The sequence below is a fragment of the Panulirus ornatus genome, chromosome 50 (assembly GCF_036320965.1).
Source record: "Panulirus ornatus isolate Po-2019 chromosome 50, ASM3632096v1, whole genome shotgun sequence".
NCBI lineage: Eukaryota > Metazoa > Arthropoda > Malacostraca > Decapoda > Palinuridae > Panulirus > Panulirus ornatus.
In genome coordinates, this window is record NC_092273.1 from 22233866 (window position 1) to 22247304 (window position 13439).

Sequence of the window (13439 nt, forward strand, 5' to 3'; positions counted from 1 at the left end):
AGAGCAGAGATGAGACAGGACTTGAGGAGGAGATATACTTGTGGATGTTAAATTCAGTGACCAGAAATATGGTAATGTCAGTGATACTTACCATGAAGGATTGGGGACATGTATCTATAGCCTAGAATACAGAGAAAAGGTTGAGAGAGAGGAAAGAATGGTTTAATTCAAGATGTTAAAAAACAAGGGAGATTTGAGATGTCCAGATATAGGCAGTGCTTGAGTTAACCAGGGAATGCAAAGTATTAGACAGCAAAGAATGAGTTTAGCAGGATAAGAAAGGATGAACAAAGAAATTTTGAAAAGAATATTGTGGACAAGGCAGGTGAAAATAAAGAAAAAATCTTTATTTTGTCAGAGGTAGATTGTCAGTTAAAGAGCAGCTATTCAGACTTAGGGAATCAGAAGGAAATATAGGTGAGGATTATGGAAGGATATGTGAGGAATTGAATAAGTTCAAAAGTATTTTCTCTGTGGAAGACTGTATAACACCAACACCAAATGAGATGGAATAGGGAGGAGGTTTTAGAGAACATTGATATCTAGAAAAGACATAAAGGAAATTCTGAAAGGCCTTGACCCACACAAGGCTCATTGTCTCGATGAAATTTCACATATGTGCTGAAGAGGTGTGCAAATACACAAGACAGACATCTTGAAATGCTGTTCAAGATGTCGTGGGAGAAAGACAAAGTGCCAAGGGAGTGGAAAAGCGCATATATCATACCCATCTTTAAGAAAGGAGACCAGAAGGAGGCTCTGACCTTCAGTCTCCTTGATGAATGTGATCTTTAAGCTTTAAAGTTAATCAGAAAGCAAATGAATGAGTTTGTACAGGGGAGAAATTACTTGAGTGAGAGGCAACATGTTTTTAGGGGAAGGAGATCATGTGTAAGAAACCCCTTAGATTTCTATGAGTAAGAAACCTCCTAGATTTTTATGAGAGAGTGAGCTCTGCCTCATACAAAAGGGAAGACTGGATAGATTGTTTACATCTTGGCTGCCAGAAAGCATTTGACACAACCATATGGGAAGATGATTAAGAAGCTGGAATACTAGGCAGAAATAAGAGGGAGACTTCTTTGATGGTTAGATTATCTTAGTTGAAGAGAGTAATGAACATGACAGAGGAGCCTTCTCCAATAGATGGAAATCATCAGCAGAGTGCCATAAGGTTCTGTTTTGGGACCTTTACTGCTCTTGATCTATCTAAATTTCTTGCCTAAAGATATGGACTCTTACTTGAGTATGTTTAAGGGTGATGCAAAAGTCATAAGTGAAGTGAGAATGGCATCAGCTTACAAGGGAATTTGAACAGAACACAAAGTTTGTCTCATACATTTTTGATGAAATTCAACCTAAGCATATGTAAAATAATTAGTTGACAAATAGGTTCCTCTGTATCAAAAAATTTAGGTAAGAAACCAGCTAAACAATTCACAGTGCCTTCTAATCTCTGTACTTCTGTCACATTTTGAAAAGTTTTCAACCTTACAGAGGATGCTATATTAGGATCAGGTTTCAAAGCATATTTAGATATCAGATTTCATAAAAACGAAATCTTAGACTTCCTCAATTCCGTCTTGCAATTGTTGAGCTTGATCCCATGTTTCCTACATCTCTCTAACAGTTTGCAAACATGATCATTATTTGCTATTTCTTTATTGTCTCCAATACCACATACTAATATGTCATCATCTACACAAATAATTCCTTTCAGATCTTCAAGGGCAGCATTCAGTCTGTCTTGTAATATTTCCCCACTCACAGCTAAACCAAACTGTAATCTTATTAAGCTTATTTTGAACTTTTTGTTTAATGCTGATTGGCACTCTACATGAAGGAATTGCCTAATCACTTTTATTCCAACATTTCAAAGTGGCTAATTTCTCTTATTGATGAAAAAGATCCTTTATCTCATCCTCTATAAACTCTGTTAAATGATTCACTCTGGTATCCATATCATTACTATCTTGCCTGGGACCCATTGGTGCATCATCTGCTATATTTTTCAACCTACCCCCTTTAACTGCTTTAATCTGCATTTTCCATAATTCTAATCTTGACCTTTCAAACATAACAAATTCACTCATGCCCATCTCTGCTCATAGTTAACATTCTTCACCCTTTCTTCATCATTTCCTATCATTTTTTTTTTTTTTTTTTTTTTTTTTTATACTTTGTCGCTGTCTCCCGCGTTTGCGAGGTAGCGCAAGGAAACAGACGAAAGAAATGGCCCAACCCCCCCCCCCCCATACACATGTACATACACACGTCCACACACGCAAATATACATACCTACACAGCTTTCCATGGTTTACCCCAGACGCTTCACATGCCTTGCTTCAATCCACTGACAGCACGTCAACCCCTGTATACCACATGACTCCAATTCACTCTATTTCTTGCCCTCCTTTCACCCTCCTGCATGTTCAGGCCCCGATCACACAAAATCTTTTTCACTCCATCTTTCCACCTCCAATTTGGTCTCCCTCTTCTCCTCGTTCCCTCCACCTCCGACACATATATCCTCTTGGTCAATCTCTCCTCACTCATTCTCTCCATGTGCCCAAACCATTTCAAAACACCCTCTTCTGCTCTCTCAACCACGCTCTTTTTATTTCCACACATCTCTCTTACCCTTACGTTACTTACTCGATCAAACCACCTCACACCACACATTGTCCTCAAACATCTCATTTCCAGCACATCCATCCTCCTGCGCACATCTCTATCCATAGCCCACGCCTCGCAACCATACAGCATTGTTGGAACCACTATTCCCTCAAACATACCCATTTTTGCTTTCCGAGATAATGTTCTCGACTTCCACACATTTTTCAAGGCTCCCAAAATTTTCGCCCCCTCCCCCACCCTATGATCCACTTCCGCTTCCATGGTTCCATCCGCTGACAGATCCACTCCCAGATATCTAAAACACTTCACTTCCTCCAGTTTTTCTCCATTCAAACTCACCTCCCAATTGACTTGACCCTCACCCCTACTGTACCTAATAACCTTGCTCTTATTCACATTTACTCTCAACTTTCTTCTTCCACACACTTTACCAAACTCAGTCACCAGCTTCTGCAGTTTCTCACATGAATCAGCCACCAGCGCTGTATCATCAGCGAACAACAATTGACTCACTTCCCAAGCTCTCTCATCCCCAACAGACTTCATACTTGCCCCTCTTTCCAGGACTCTTGCATTTACCTCCTTTACAACCCCATCCATAAACATCCTATCATACACATGGATTTTAACCCTTCCACCAAGTCTACTTGTATTTCACCTTTAGTACCTGACCTTAAATGAATTTCATACATACCTGTTATTTGGAACAACTCATCTTTAGTGCACTGGTGCAAATCATGCAAATCTAAGGACTTCACAAACTTGTTCACATTATTTTCTGCCATAATTGACACTGAATAGACTTTTGTGCACAGTGAAATAAATGAGCTGACCTAACCACACAATAAGTACAAAGGTTAATACTTAACAAAGATTTTTACTATTTACTTGTAGTTTCAACAGAGTATTCGCCTTGGTTCACACCGGTACTCTCCATGTTACGTGGTACAAGCTCCCAGACAGGCCCCCACATGTTATGATCCTCACCACCTTCAACTATGGCAGGTCTCAACCCCTCAACACATCAGCACAGGCTTATTTCAAGGAAAAATTGTTTTGGTTAATACGCTTCTGGGCCATGTAGACTTGGCTTCCTGTAGTTAAAGTCCAAGAGTAATATCTCTAACAACAAACTCACAGTAAGACATCATATTGCAATAGGTAACTATGTATGTAGGAATACTTAGGTATGAGCATTGGGTAGGAACATTAACGAACATTAGATAGAGGTATTAGGTAGGAGAATAGTCACTAGGAATATTAGGTAAGAATCTCTGCAAATACTGGACTAGGCTTTCCCTCTGCCAGTGGCCTGGTAAGGGTGAAGCACTGAAGGCTAAGAAGCGGTAACTGAGTTTTACTAGTCACGGAGACTCTACTGCCATGACCACCCCCTTGAGAGAGTTCCAGAAGGGAACAGGCATCAGAGATATAGATAGATAGAAAGATAGACAGACACTGTACAGGCATTCAGCCAATCCTGAAGCACATCACCATGATTCATACGTACATTGAAAATCCAGACTAAACTATCAATAACAGTCACCCCCTTTGTTAAGAAACCCAACAGTAACAACATATTCTCTAGTTGCCTTACTACATTTCTTCTTAAGCAAGGCTTTCACCACCCCTTCCCTTTTCACTAAGTCACTTGCCATGACTCTTTCACTTCACATACCTCCCCAACCCATACACTTCCTATCTGCCACTCTGTCAAAATACCCACTCCTTTTCACCATATCCCTTCACCAATGTTTCCTTTTGTCTTCTTAATTTTCATACATTATCAACCTCTTTACAAAATATTTTTTTGTTCTTCCTGAAGTTTACTGGTGTTTGCTCATCCAGCACTTGTATAGTGCTCATGAGATGGTGGTGTTAAGGCATCCAGTTGCCTTTGCTGACTTGGCTTTAGAAAAAAAAAAAAAAAGAGAAAGAACCTCTCCTATTGCTCATCTCTTTTGGAACCATTTTAGGTAGGTTCTCATGTTGATTCATCTTATCGTTTTTTGTTTCTGAATATTTTTTTTATTTGTGCAAAACATTCCCAACTTTGAACCCATCTGTGTTACAAGAGAGCCTGTTTGTTTGCTTTAATAGTGCTGCCTCTTTTGCCTACCAAGAGTTTTTACAATAATCCCCCTTTGGGAGGTTTAAAGTTGAACAGTCATCCCCCTTTGGTAGGTTTAATGTTGAACATACTTTTATTGATTGGATGGGCTACTGGGGATGGGATCTTTAAATTGCACTCTTTGTGAAGAAAAGGAATTATTTACTTTTAAAAAGATGTAGTAATTTCTTACATGATATCTTAATTTGTCTTGTGTGGATAATGGTGAAACTCTTTTACTTAGAAGAAAGCCTTTTAAGTGGAAGCAGGCAAGTTCTTTATCAGTACATCATTTGTTTTGTCCAATTTTTGTGTTATGATAAAGCCTGATATTTGTTGTACTGCTAATGTTACAACTAAGGTTTTTTTTTTTTTATTCTAGGATTCCTGGTTCATTTTCAAGTGAAAATTTTACAACTGGACAAAACTGTTCACATTTGCTAACCAGGGTTTTATGGTAGGGCATGTAGTTGAGAAGTATTCCATAATCAAGATTTTTTTTGCTTTTTTTTGCATGATAAGTTTAGAATCCAAAGGGACTTTTGCTAAGAATTGATTGTACAAATGTATCTCATTGCAAAGATGTGTAGCCCTTTGATGAAAGAGCTGGCCTCAGACCTCAGCAAAAGAAGAGTATGTTAAATGATTCTCTTCGAGAAAGAATCGGTTATTTGTCTTTCTGGTGGCAACTTTTGACAGTTTTCATGTTGAGTGGATCCCTTCAGTTGTAGACTACTTTTATAAGACTGTAGAGGGGAGCAAGTGAGAAAGTTTATTGAAAAGCTCAGTTAAGGAGGTTTGCTCATCTTTCAGCAACCCTTGTGGTCCATGATGAAAATTACTAGGCAGCAGAGCAGTGATTGCAACATCATAGCTAGTAACACATGGGGATGTGGTATAGAAGGTGGTCATGATATTGTTCTGAAGTTTGTTTTTAAGTCCACCCTCAGGACATGTTACACTTTTGTTTCTTGTACTACATTTGATGTTACATATATAAAATATGATTGTCATGTAGTCATTTGTTTTCCTTCCCCACCAAAAATAATCCAGTGGGTTATATGAGAGCTACGTGGGTAAAGGTAACTGAGGAGTCTGCATGCTTTTCTGAGTCTGAAATCTGATTTTATGTTATTTCAGAAAAAGGTGGGAGAATACTTCAAAGCGGGAGAGACTCTGGAGTTTGATGGCTACTTTGTGTCTGTAAGAAGTAGAGAGCAGTTCCCACATTTTGTTGTGACATCAGTGCAGGTCTGTCCTCATAGTATATTACAGTATCCTTTATGTTGCTCCTCATCTTTCTCCAGCTTGAAAGAGTTTTACATTCTACTTTGTCTTATGGAAAAGAGCTTTCTAATCTACAGCGTAGTGCAAAGGAGGAGAGAACAAATAGGCCACATGTGGGATAGCATTTTCAACACAACAGACATTTGAATTTCTGGAAATATTGTTGAGAGGAGCACTGAAATACTGTATTATGGTAATGGTAAGTTTATTTGCCACTTTAGGATAATGACAATCTTATTGCTATCATTTCAAATTAGGCACATCTACCCATTGTTGCTCCTTCAAATTGCTGAGTAGGACACTTTTGTAAGGGCTCAGTGGTTATACTGACTTTCCCTGGAACCAGTGCTAGTTTACTAGCCAGACTCCTTAGGCTGTGCTGATTGTCTAGTGAAAGTCATCTTAGCTGGGATGGGCTTTTACATCCTACCTCTATTAAGTCTCTATCTTCTTAATCATACTTTAGTTTCTAATGCTTTTGCATCAGGGACAGAGTATATTGCATCGTCATTTATACTCAAAATCACTGCAAAGCTATTATTCATAGGGAAGTGCTCTTTTGTAAAAAGGGTGCTGATTTAACATCTACTAATAAACTTTTCTGATCCTTAATCAAAACATCTTGAACAACTTTCATAATTCAATTTTACCTCATCTTTCCCAACCTGATCAATTTACAGTTAAATCATACCAAATAAAGCCACTTTTTTAGCAACCTATTTTACTTTTAACTTCACATTTAGTCGTATCCCTCCCACCTTCTACTTAACTTATGCCTCCTCCTACATTTCTTTGTACAGGGTCTTCCAACTTATTTCCCAGCTACAGGTAGGCAAAGGACATAAAGCTGGATAGCATACCTCCTCATACCCTAAGGGAGTGTCCCTCTGAGATACTGGCATATCCTGCTTGCCTGTTTCATCTTTGTCTACAACCCTAAACTTTCTCTGTAGATGTATGCCTTGGTCCAGCCCATCCCTAAAAAAGGGGACCATTCTAATACTTCTATCACCCCATAGCTCTCACATCTGTTTCCAAAGTCTTCAAAATTCTACTCAGCTCACTTTCATAAACTTTTGAATCACATTTCCTCTTTTCAGCTTACCAATATTGCTTTCATGGTGCAGTGTCCTCTGGTGATTATCTCTCCAGTGCAACCCACTTCTTGTCTTTCTTAGGATTTTGGTGAATCTTTTGTCATGGCCCTTGATATCTCTAAAGCATTTCACAGATGTGACACAAGTCTTCTCTTACTAAGTTTCCTTCCTTTAGCTTTTATGCCTCTGTTCACTAATACTTAGTTCCCTTTTCAGTTATTCCACCACAGTAGTCATTGATAGAGAAACTTCTCTCTCTCATCCTATCAACATTGGTATCCCTCAGGTTTCTATCCTATTCCTTATGCTTCGTCTTCTCTTCATAGGTGATTTCTTCAACCTCGAACTCAATTCACTCTTATGCCAGCAATTCCATTCATCATATTACAACTCACTTTCCCTCATCTCGTTTAGATAATTTTTTTTGTTCTTTTTTTTTTTTTTTTTTTTTTTGCTTTGTCACTGTCTCCTGCATTTGCGAGGTAGCGCAAGGAAACAGACGAAAGAAATGGCCCAACCCACCCCCATACACATGTATATACATACACGTCCACACACGCAAATATTTATTTTATTTTATTATACTTTGTCGCTGTCTCCCGCGTTTGCGAGGTAGCGCAAGGAAACAGAAGAAAGAAATGGCCCAACCCCCCCCCCATACACATGTATATACATACGTCCACACACGCAAATATACATACCTACACAGCTTTCCATGGTTTACCCCAGACGCTTCACATGCCTTGATTCAATCCACTGACAGCACGTCAACCCCGGTATACCACATCGCTCCAATTCACTCTATTCCTTGCCCTCCCTTCACCCTCCTGCATGTTCAGGCCCCGATCAGACAAAATCTTTTTCACTCCATCTTTCCACCTCCAATTTGGTCTCCCTCTTCTCCTCGTTCCCTCCACCTCCGACACATATATCCTCTTGGTCAATCTTTCCTCACTCATTCTCTCCATGTGCCCAAACCACTTCAAAACACCCTCTTCTGCTCTCTCAACCACGCTCTTTTTATTTCCACACATCTCTCTTACCCTTACGTTACTCACTCGATCAAACCACCTCACACCACACATTGTCCTCAAACATCTCATTTCCAGCACATCCATCCTCCTGCACACAACTCTATCCATAGCCCACGCCTCACAACCATACAACATTGTTGGAACCACTATTCCTTCAAACATACCCATTTTTGCTTTCCGAGATAATGTTCTCGACTTCCACACATTCTTCAAGGCCCCCAGAATTTTCGCCCCCTCCCCCACCCTATGATCCACTTCCGCTTCCATGGTTCCATCCGCTGCCAGATCCACTCCCAGATATCTAAAACACTTCACTTCCTCCAGTTTTTCTCCATTCAAACTCACCTCCCAATTTACTTGACCCTCAACCCGACTGTACCTAATAACCTTGCTCTTATTCACATTTACTCTTAACTTTCTTCTTCCACACACTTTACCAAACTCAGTCACCAGCTTCTGCAGTTTCTCACATGAATCAGCCACCAGCGCTGTATCATCAGCGAACAACAACTGACTCACTTCCCAAGCTCTCTCATCCCCAACAGACTTCATACTTGCCCCTCTTTCCAAAACTCTTGCATTTACCTCCCTAACAACCCCATCCATAAACAAATTAAACAACCATGGAGACATCACACACCCCTGCCGCAAACCTACATTCACTGAGAACCAATCACTTTCCTCTCTTCCTACACGTACACATGCCTTACATCCTCGATAAAAACTTTTCACTGCTTCTAACAACTTTCCTCCCACACCATATATTCTTAATACCTTCCACAGAGCATCTCTGTCAACTCTATCATATGCCTTCTCCAGATCCATAAATGCTACATACAAATCCATTTGCTTTTCTAAGTATTTCTCACATACATTCTTCAAAGCAAACACCTGATCCACACATCCTCTACCACTTCTGAAACCACACTGCTCTTCCCCAATCTGATGCTCTGTACATGCCTTCACCCTCTCAATCAATACCCTCCCATATAATTTACCAGGAATACTCAACAAACTTATACCTCTGTAATTTGAGCACTCACTCTTATCCCCTTTGCCTTTGTACAATGGCACTATGCACGCATTCCGCCAATCCTCAGGTACCTCACCATGAGTCATACATACATTAAATAACCTTACCAACCAGTCAACAATACAGTCACCCCCTTTTTTAATAAATTCCACGCAAATATACATACCTATACATCTCAATGTACACATATATATACACATACAGACACATACATATATACACATGCAAACAATTCACACTGTCTGCCTTTATTCATTCCCATTGCCACCTCCCCACACATGGAATAACATCCCCCTCCCCCCCTCATGTGTGTGAGGTAGCGCTAGGAAAAGACAACAAAGGCCCCATTCGTTCACACTCAGTCTCTAGCTGTCATGCAATAATGCCCGAAATCACAGCTCCCTTTCCACATCCAGGCCCCACAGAACTTTCCATGGTTTACCCCAGACGCTTCACATGCCCTGATTCAATCCATTGACAGCACATTGACCCCGGTATACCAAATCGATCCAATTCACTCTATTCCTTGCCCGCCTTTCACCCTCCTGCATGTTCAGGCCCCGATCACTCAAAATCTTTTTCATTCCATCTTTCCACCTCCAATTTGGTCTCCCACTTCTCCTCGTTCCCTCCACCTCCGACACATATATCCTCTTGGTCAATCTTTCCTCACTCATTCTCTCCATGTGCCCAAACCATTTTAAAACACCCTCTTCTGCTCTCTCAACCACGCTCTTTTTATTTCCTCACATCTCTCTTACCCTTACATTACTTACTCGATCAAACCACCTCACACCACATATTGTCCTCAAACATCTCACTTCCAGCACATCCACCCTCCTGCACACAACTCTATCCATAGCCCATGCCTCGCAACCATACAACATTGTTGGAGCCACTATTCCTTCAAACATAGCCATTTTTGCTTTCCAAGATAATGTTCTTGACATCCACACATTCTTCAAGGCTCCCAGGATTTTCGCCCCCTCCCCCACCCTATGATTCACTTCCGCTTCCATGGTTCCGTCCGCTGCCAGATCCACACCCAGATGTCTAAAACACTTTACTTCCTCCAGTTTTTCTCCATTCAAACTTACCTCCCAATTGAGTTGACCCTCAACCCTACTGTACCTAATAACCTTGCTCTTATTCACATTTACTCTTAACTTTCTTCTTTCACACACTTTACCAAACTCAGTCACCAGCTTCTGCAGTTTCTCACATGAATCAGCCACCAGCGCTCTATCATCAGCGAACAACAACTGACTCACTTCCCAAGCTCTCTCATCCCCAACAGACTTCATATTTGCCCCTCTTTCCAAAACTCTTGCATTCACCTCCCTAACAACCCCATCCATAAACAAATTAAACAACCATGGAGACATCACACACCCCTGCCGCAAACCTACATTCACTGAGAACCAATCACTTTCCTCTCTTCCTACACGTACACATGCCTTACATCCTCGATAAAAACTTTTCACTGCTTCTAACAACTTGCCTCCCACACCATATATTCTTAGTACTTTCCACAGAGCATCTCTATCAACTCTATCATATGCCTTCTCCAGATCCATAAATGCTACATACAAATCCATTTGCTTTTCTAAGTATTTCTCACATACATTCTTCAAAGCAAACACCTGATCCACACATCCTCTACCACTTCTGAAACCACACTGCTCTTCCCCAATCTGATGCTCTGTACATGCCTTCACCCTCTCAATCAATACCCTCCCATATAATTTCCCAGGAATACTCAACAAACTTGTACCTCTGTAATTTGAGCTCTCACTCTTATCCCCTTTGCCTTTGTACAATGGCACTATGCACGCATTCCGCCAATCCTCAGGCACCTCACCATGAATCATACATACATTAAATAACCTTACCAACCAGTCAACAATACAGTCACCCCCTTTTTTTAATAAATTCCACTGCAATACCATCCAAACCTGCTGCCTTGCCGGCTTTCATCTTCCGCAAAGCTTTTACTTCCTCTTCTCTGTTTACCAAATCATTTTCCCTAACCCTCTAACTTTTCACACCACCTCAACCAAAAGACCCTATATCTGCCACTCTATCATCAAACACATTCAACAAACCTTCAAAATACTCACTTCCATCTCCTTCTCACATCACCACTACTTGTTATCACCTCCCCATTAGCCCCCTTCAGTGAGTTCCCATTTGCTCCCTTGTCTTATGCACTTTATTTACCTCCTTCCAGAACATCTTTTTATTCTCCCTAAAATTTAATGATTCTCTCTCACCCCAACTTTCATTTGCCCTCTTTTTCACCTCTTGCACCTTTCTCTTGACCTCCTGCCTCTTTCTTTTATACATCTCCCACTCATTTGCATTTTTTCCCTGCAAAAATCATCCAAATGCCTCTCTCTTCTCTTTCACTAATAATCTTACTTCTTCATCCCACCACTCACTACCCTTTCTAACCAACCCATCTCCCACGCTTCTCATGCCACAAGCATCTTTTGTGCAATCCATCACTGCTTCCCTAAATACATCCCATTCCTCCCCCACTCCCCTTACCTCCTTTGTTCTCACCTTTTTCCATTCTGTACTCAGTCTCTCCTGGTACTTCCTCACACAAGTCTCCTTCCCAAGCTCACTTACTCTCACCACCCTCTTGTTCTTACTTTGAATATTCTTTCTCTCTAATCTGGATCAGTGGAACATCTTGGAATTTGGAAGCAGTGACCTAGTTCCTTTCAGTTGCACAAAAATGCCATTTCTACTTATGCCATTTCCCCAGTCTTACTTGTTTCCTGCCATCAGATTTCAGAACAGTACACTTCAGCTTTGCAGTCACAAATATGTTGGGCATAACTGCACCCACTACTCTATCCTCAACATCAAAAATTATTCTTCCCAAAAGCCTAGGAAGTTGTAAAAATGTCACAGTTACTTTCCCTCTCAGCAATTATTCCATATCTACTGAGCTCTCATTTGCCCCAGACTGGAATGTTATTCAAGTGTCTAGGTGGCTCTTTTAGCTTATCTATCCATAGCAGAATCAAAATGCTTCCACCATGTTAACTCCTTCAGCCATTCCTTTCCATTTTCTGTGATGTGTTTTCTCTCTCACTGTTGTACAGGAACTATTTCAGCCACTGTTCCCACAAGCTCTCTGCGTGTATCCAAGATTATTTGTCATGGTTGTACAGCACATAACTGGCTGCGTCCACCTTTTGTTCTTATGTGGAGACCAGCCACTTGAAGATTGACCAATATGATACCACCTCCTTTCATCATATATAGAAGCTCTAGAATTCTCTTCTTTCTTTCCTTTTTCTATCTTTTTATAACTTTCCTCCTCAAAGGGTCTGTTCTATAAACATCTGAGGACTTCAGATTAATCCTTGTGTTTTTTCTTCCTTAATGCTCATTACTTTACCTTTCAATCAGCATGACCATGATTATGGGATACTTTTGCATACTAAGTTGGCTACTTAAAGAGAAACAGTTATTATGCATAACCCACTAAAGACAGCATTGGAGCTATATGAAATCTGTATTACTTAGCATAAAAGGTACTGTCGAAATGGTGCAAGTGACGATAGAGTTAACCTTGTAAAGCAGTATTATAAAATTTTTTGTCTGGACTTGTGTGAGAAAAAATAGAATAGAGAAACTGAAATCTTCACAAAAGTGAAAGATATGGTTTAAGTTAATATACTTGAAAAACTGATGTGTCAAAATAGGTTGAAATCCAGCAGTATAATCCATGAATAATCCTTCAAGCTGCAGAAATGAGTTTTATCTTATTGTGAATAAGATATTGATTATACGGTGAACTATGGACTCCATTAAAATGACCATGAGTTGGTAGATTTTGAATTTGTTGTAAATGATGATGCCAGAACTGGAGAAAGAGAACCAGAAAAAAATGGAATGCAACGAAGTGTGTATGTAATCAGTCACCTATTTATGATCACATACATGTAATTATGTGTTTATTCATTACAGGAGAAAAGTTTTGTACTCATGGGGCCCCATCTCATTTACCTTCAGAATCATCAAGAAGACTTGTAAATCTTTGTAATCATCTGGCATTTCGTAAAATGTTCCAACCATCCACCATCCTTCCACGAAACCAGTATTTCTTTACACTTGTCTTGGTCAGACTGTTTCTCAGCTTCTGATCATGGCCTCTGGTAACTCTGGTACAGCACTTCATTGAAAAATTCTTTATTGTCAACAAAAGGGGAACAGGAGTCATG

At 40.1% G+C, this 13439-nt stretch overlaps 1 protein-coding gene across 1 annotated transcript in view; it reads left to right on the plus strand.

Moving 5' to 3' along the window:
• The window catches only part of LOC139764653 (receptor-type tyrosine-protein phosphatase mu-like), a 298336-nt gene that overhangs the window by 232520 nt on the left and 52377 nt on the right, over positions 1–13439 (plus strand). Inside the window, exon 26 of the mRNA XM_071691513.1 lies at positions 5888–5998. Within this exon, the coding sequence (XP_071547614.1) occupies positions 5888–5998 (111 nt within the window). The remainder of the gene's footprint in view (positions 1–5887; positions 5999–13439) is intronic.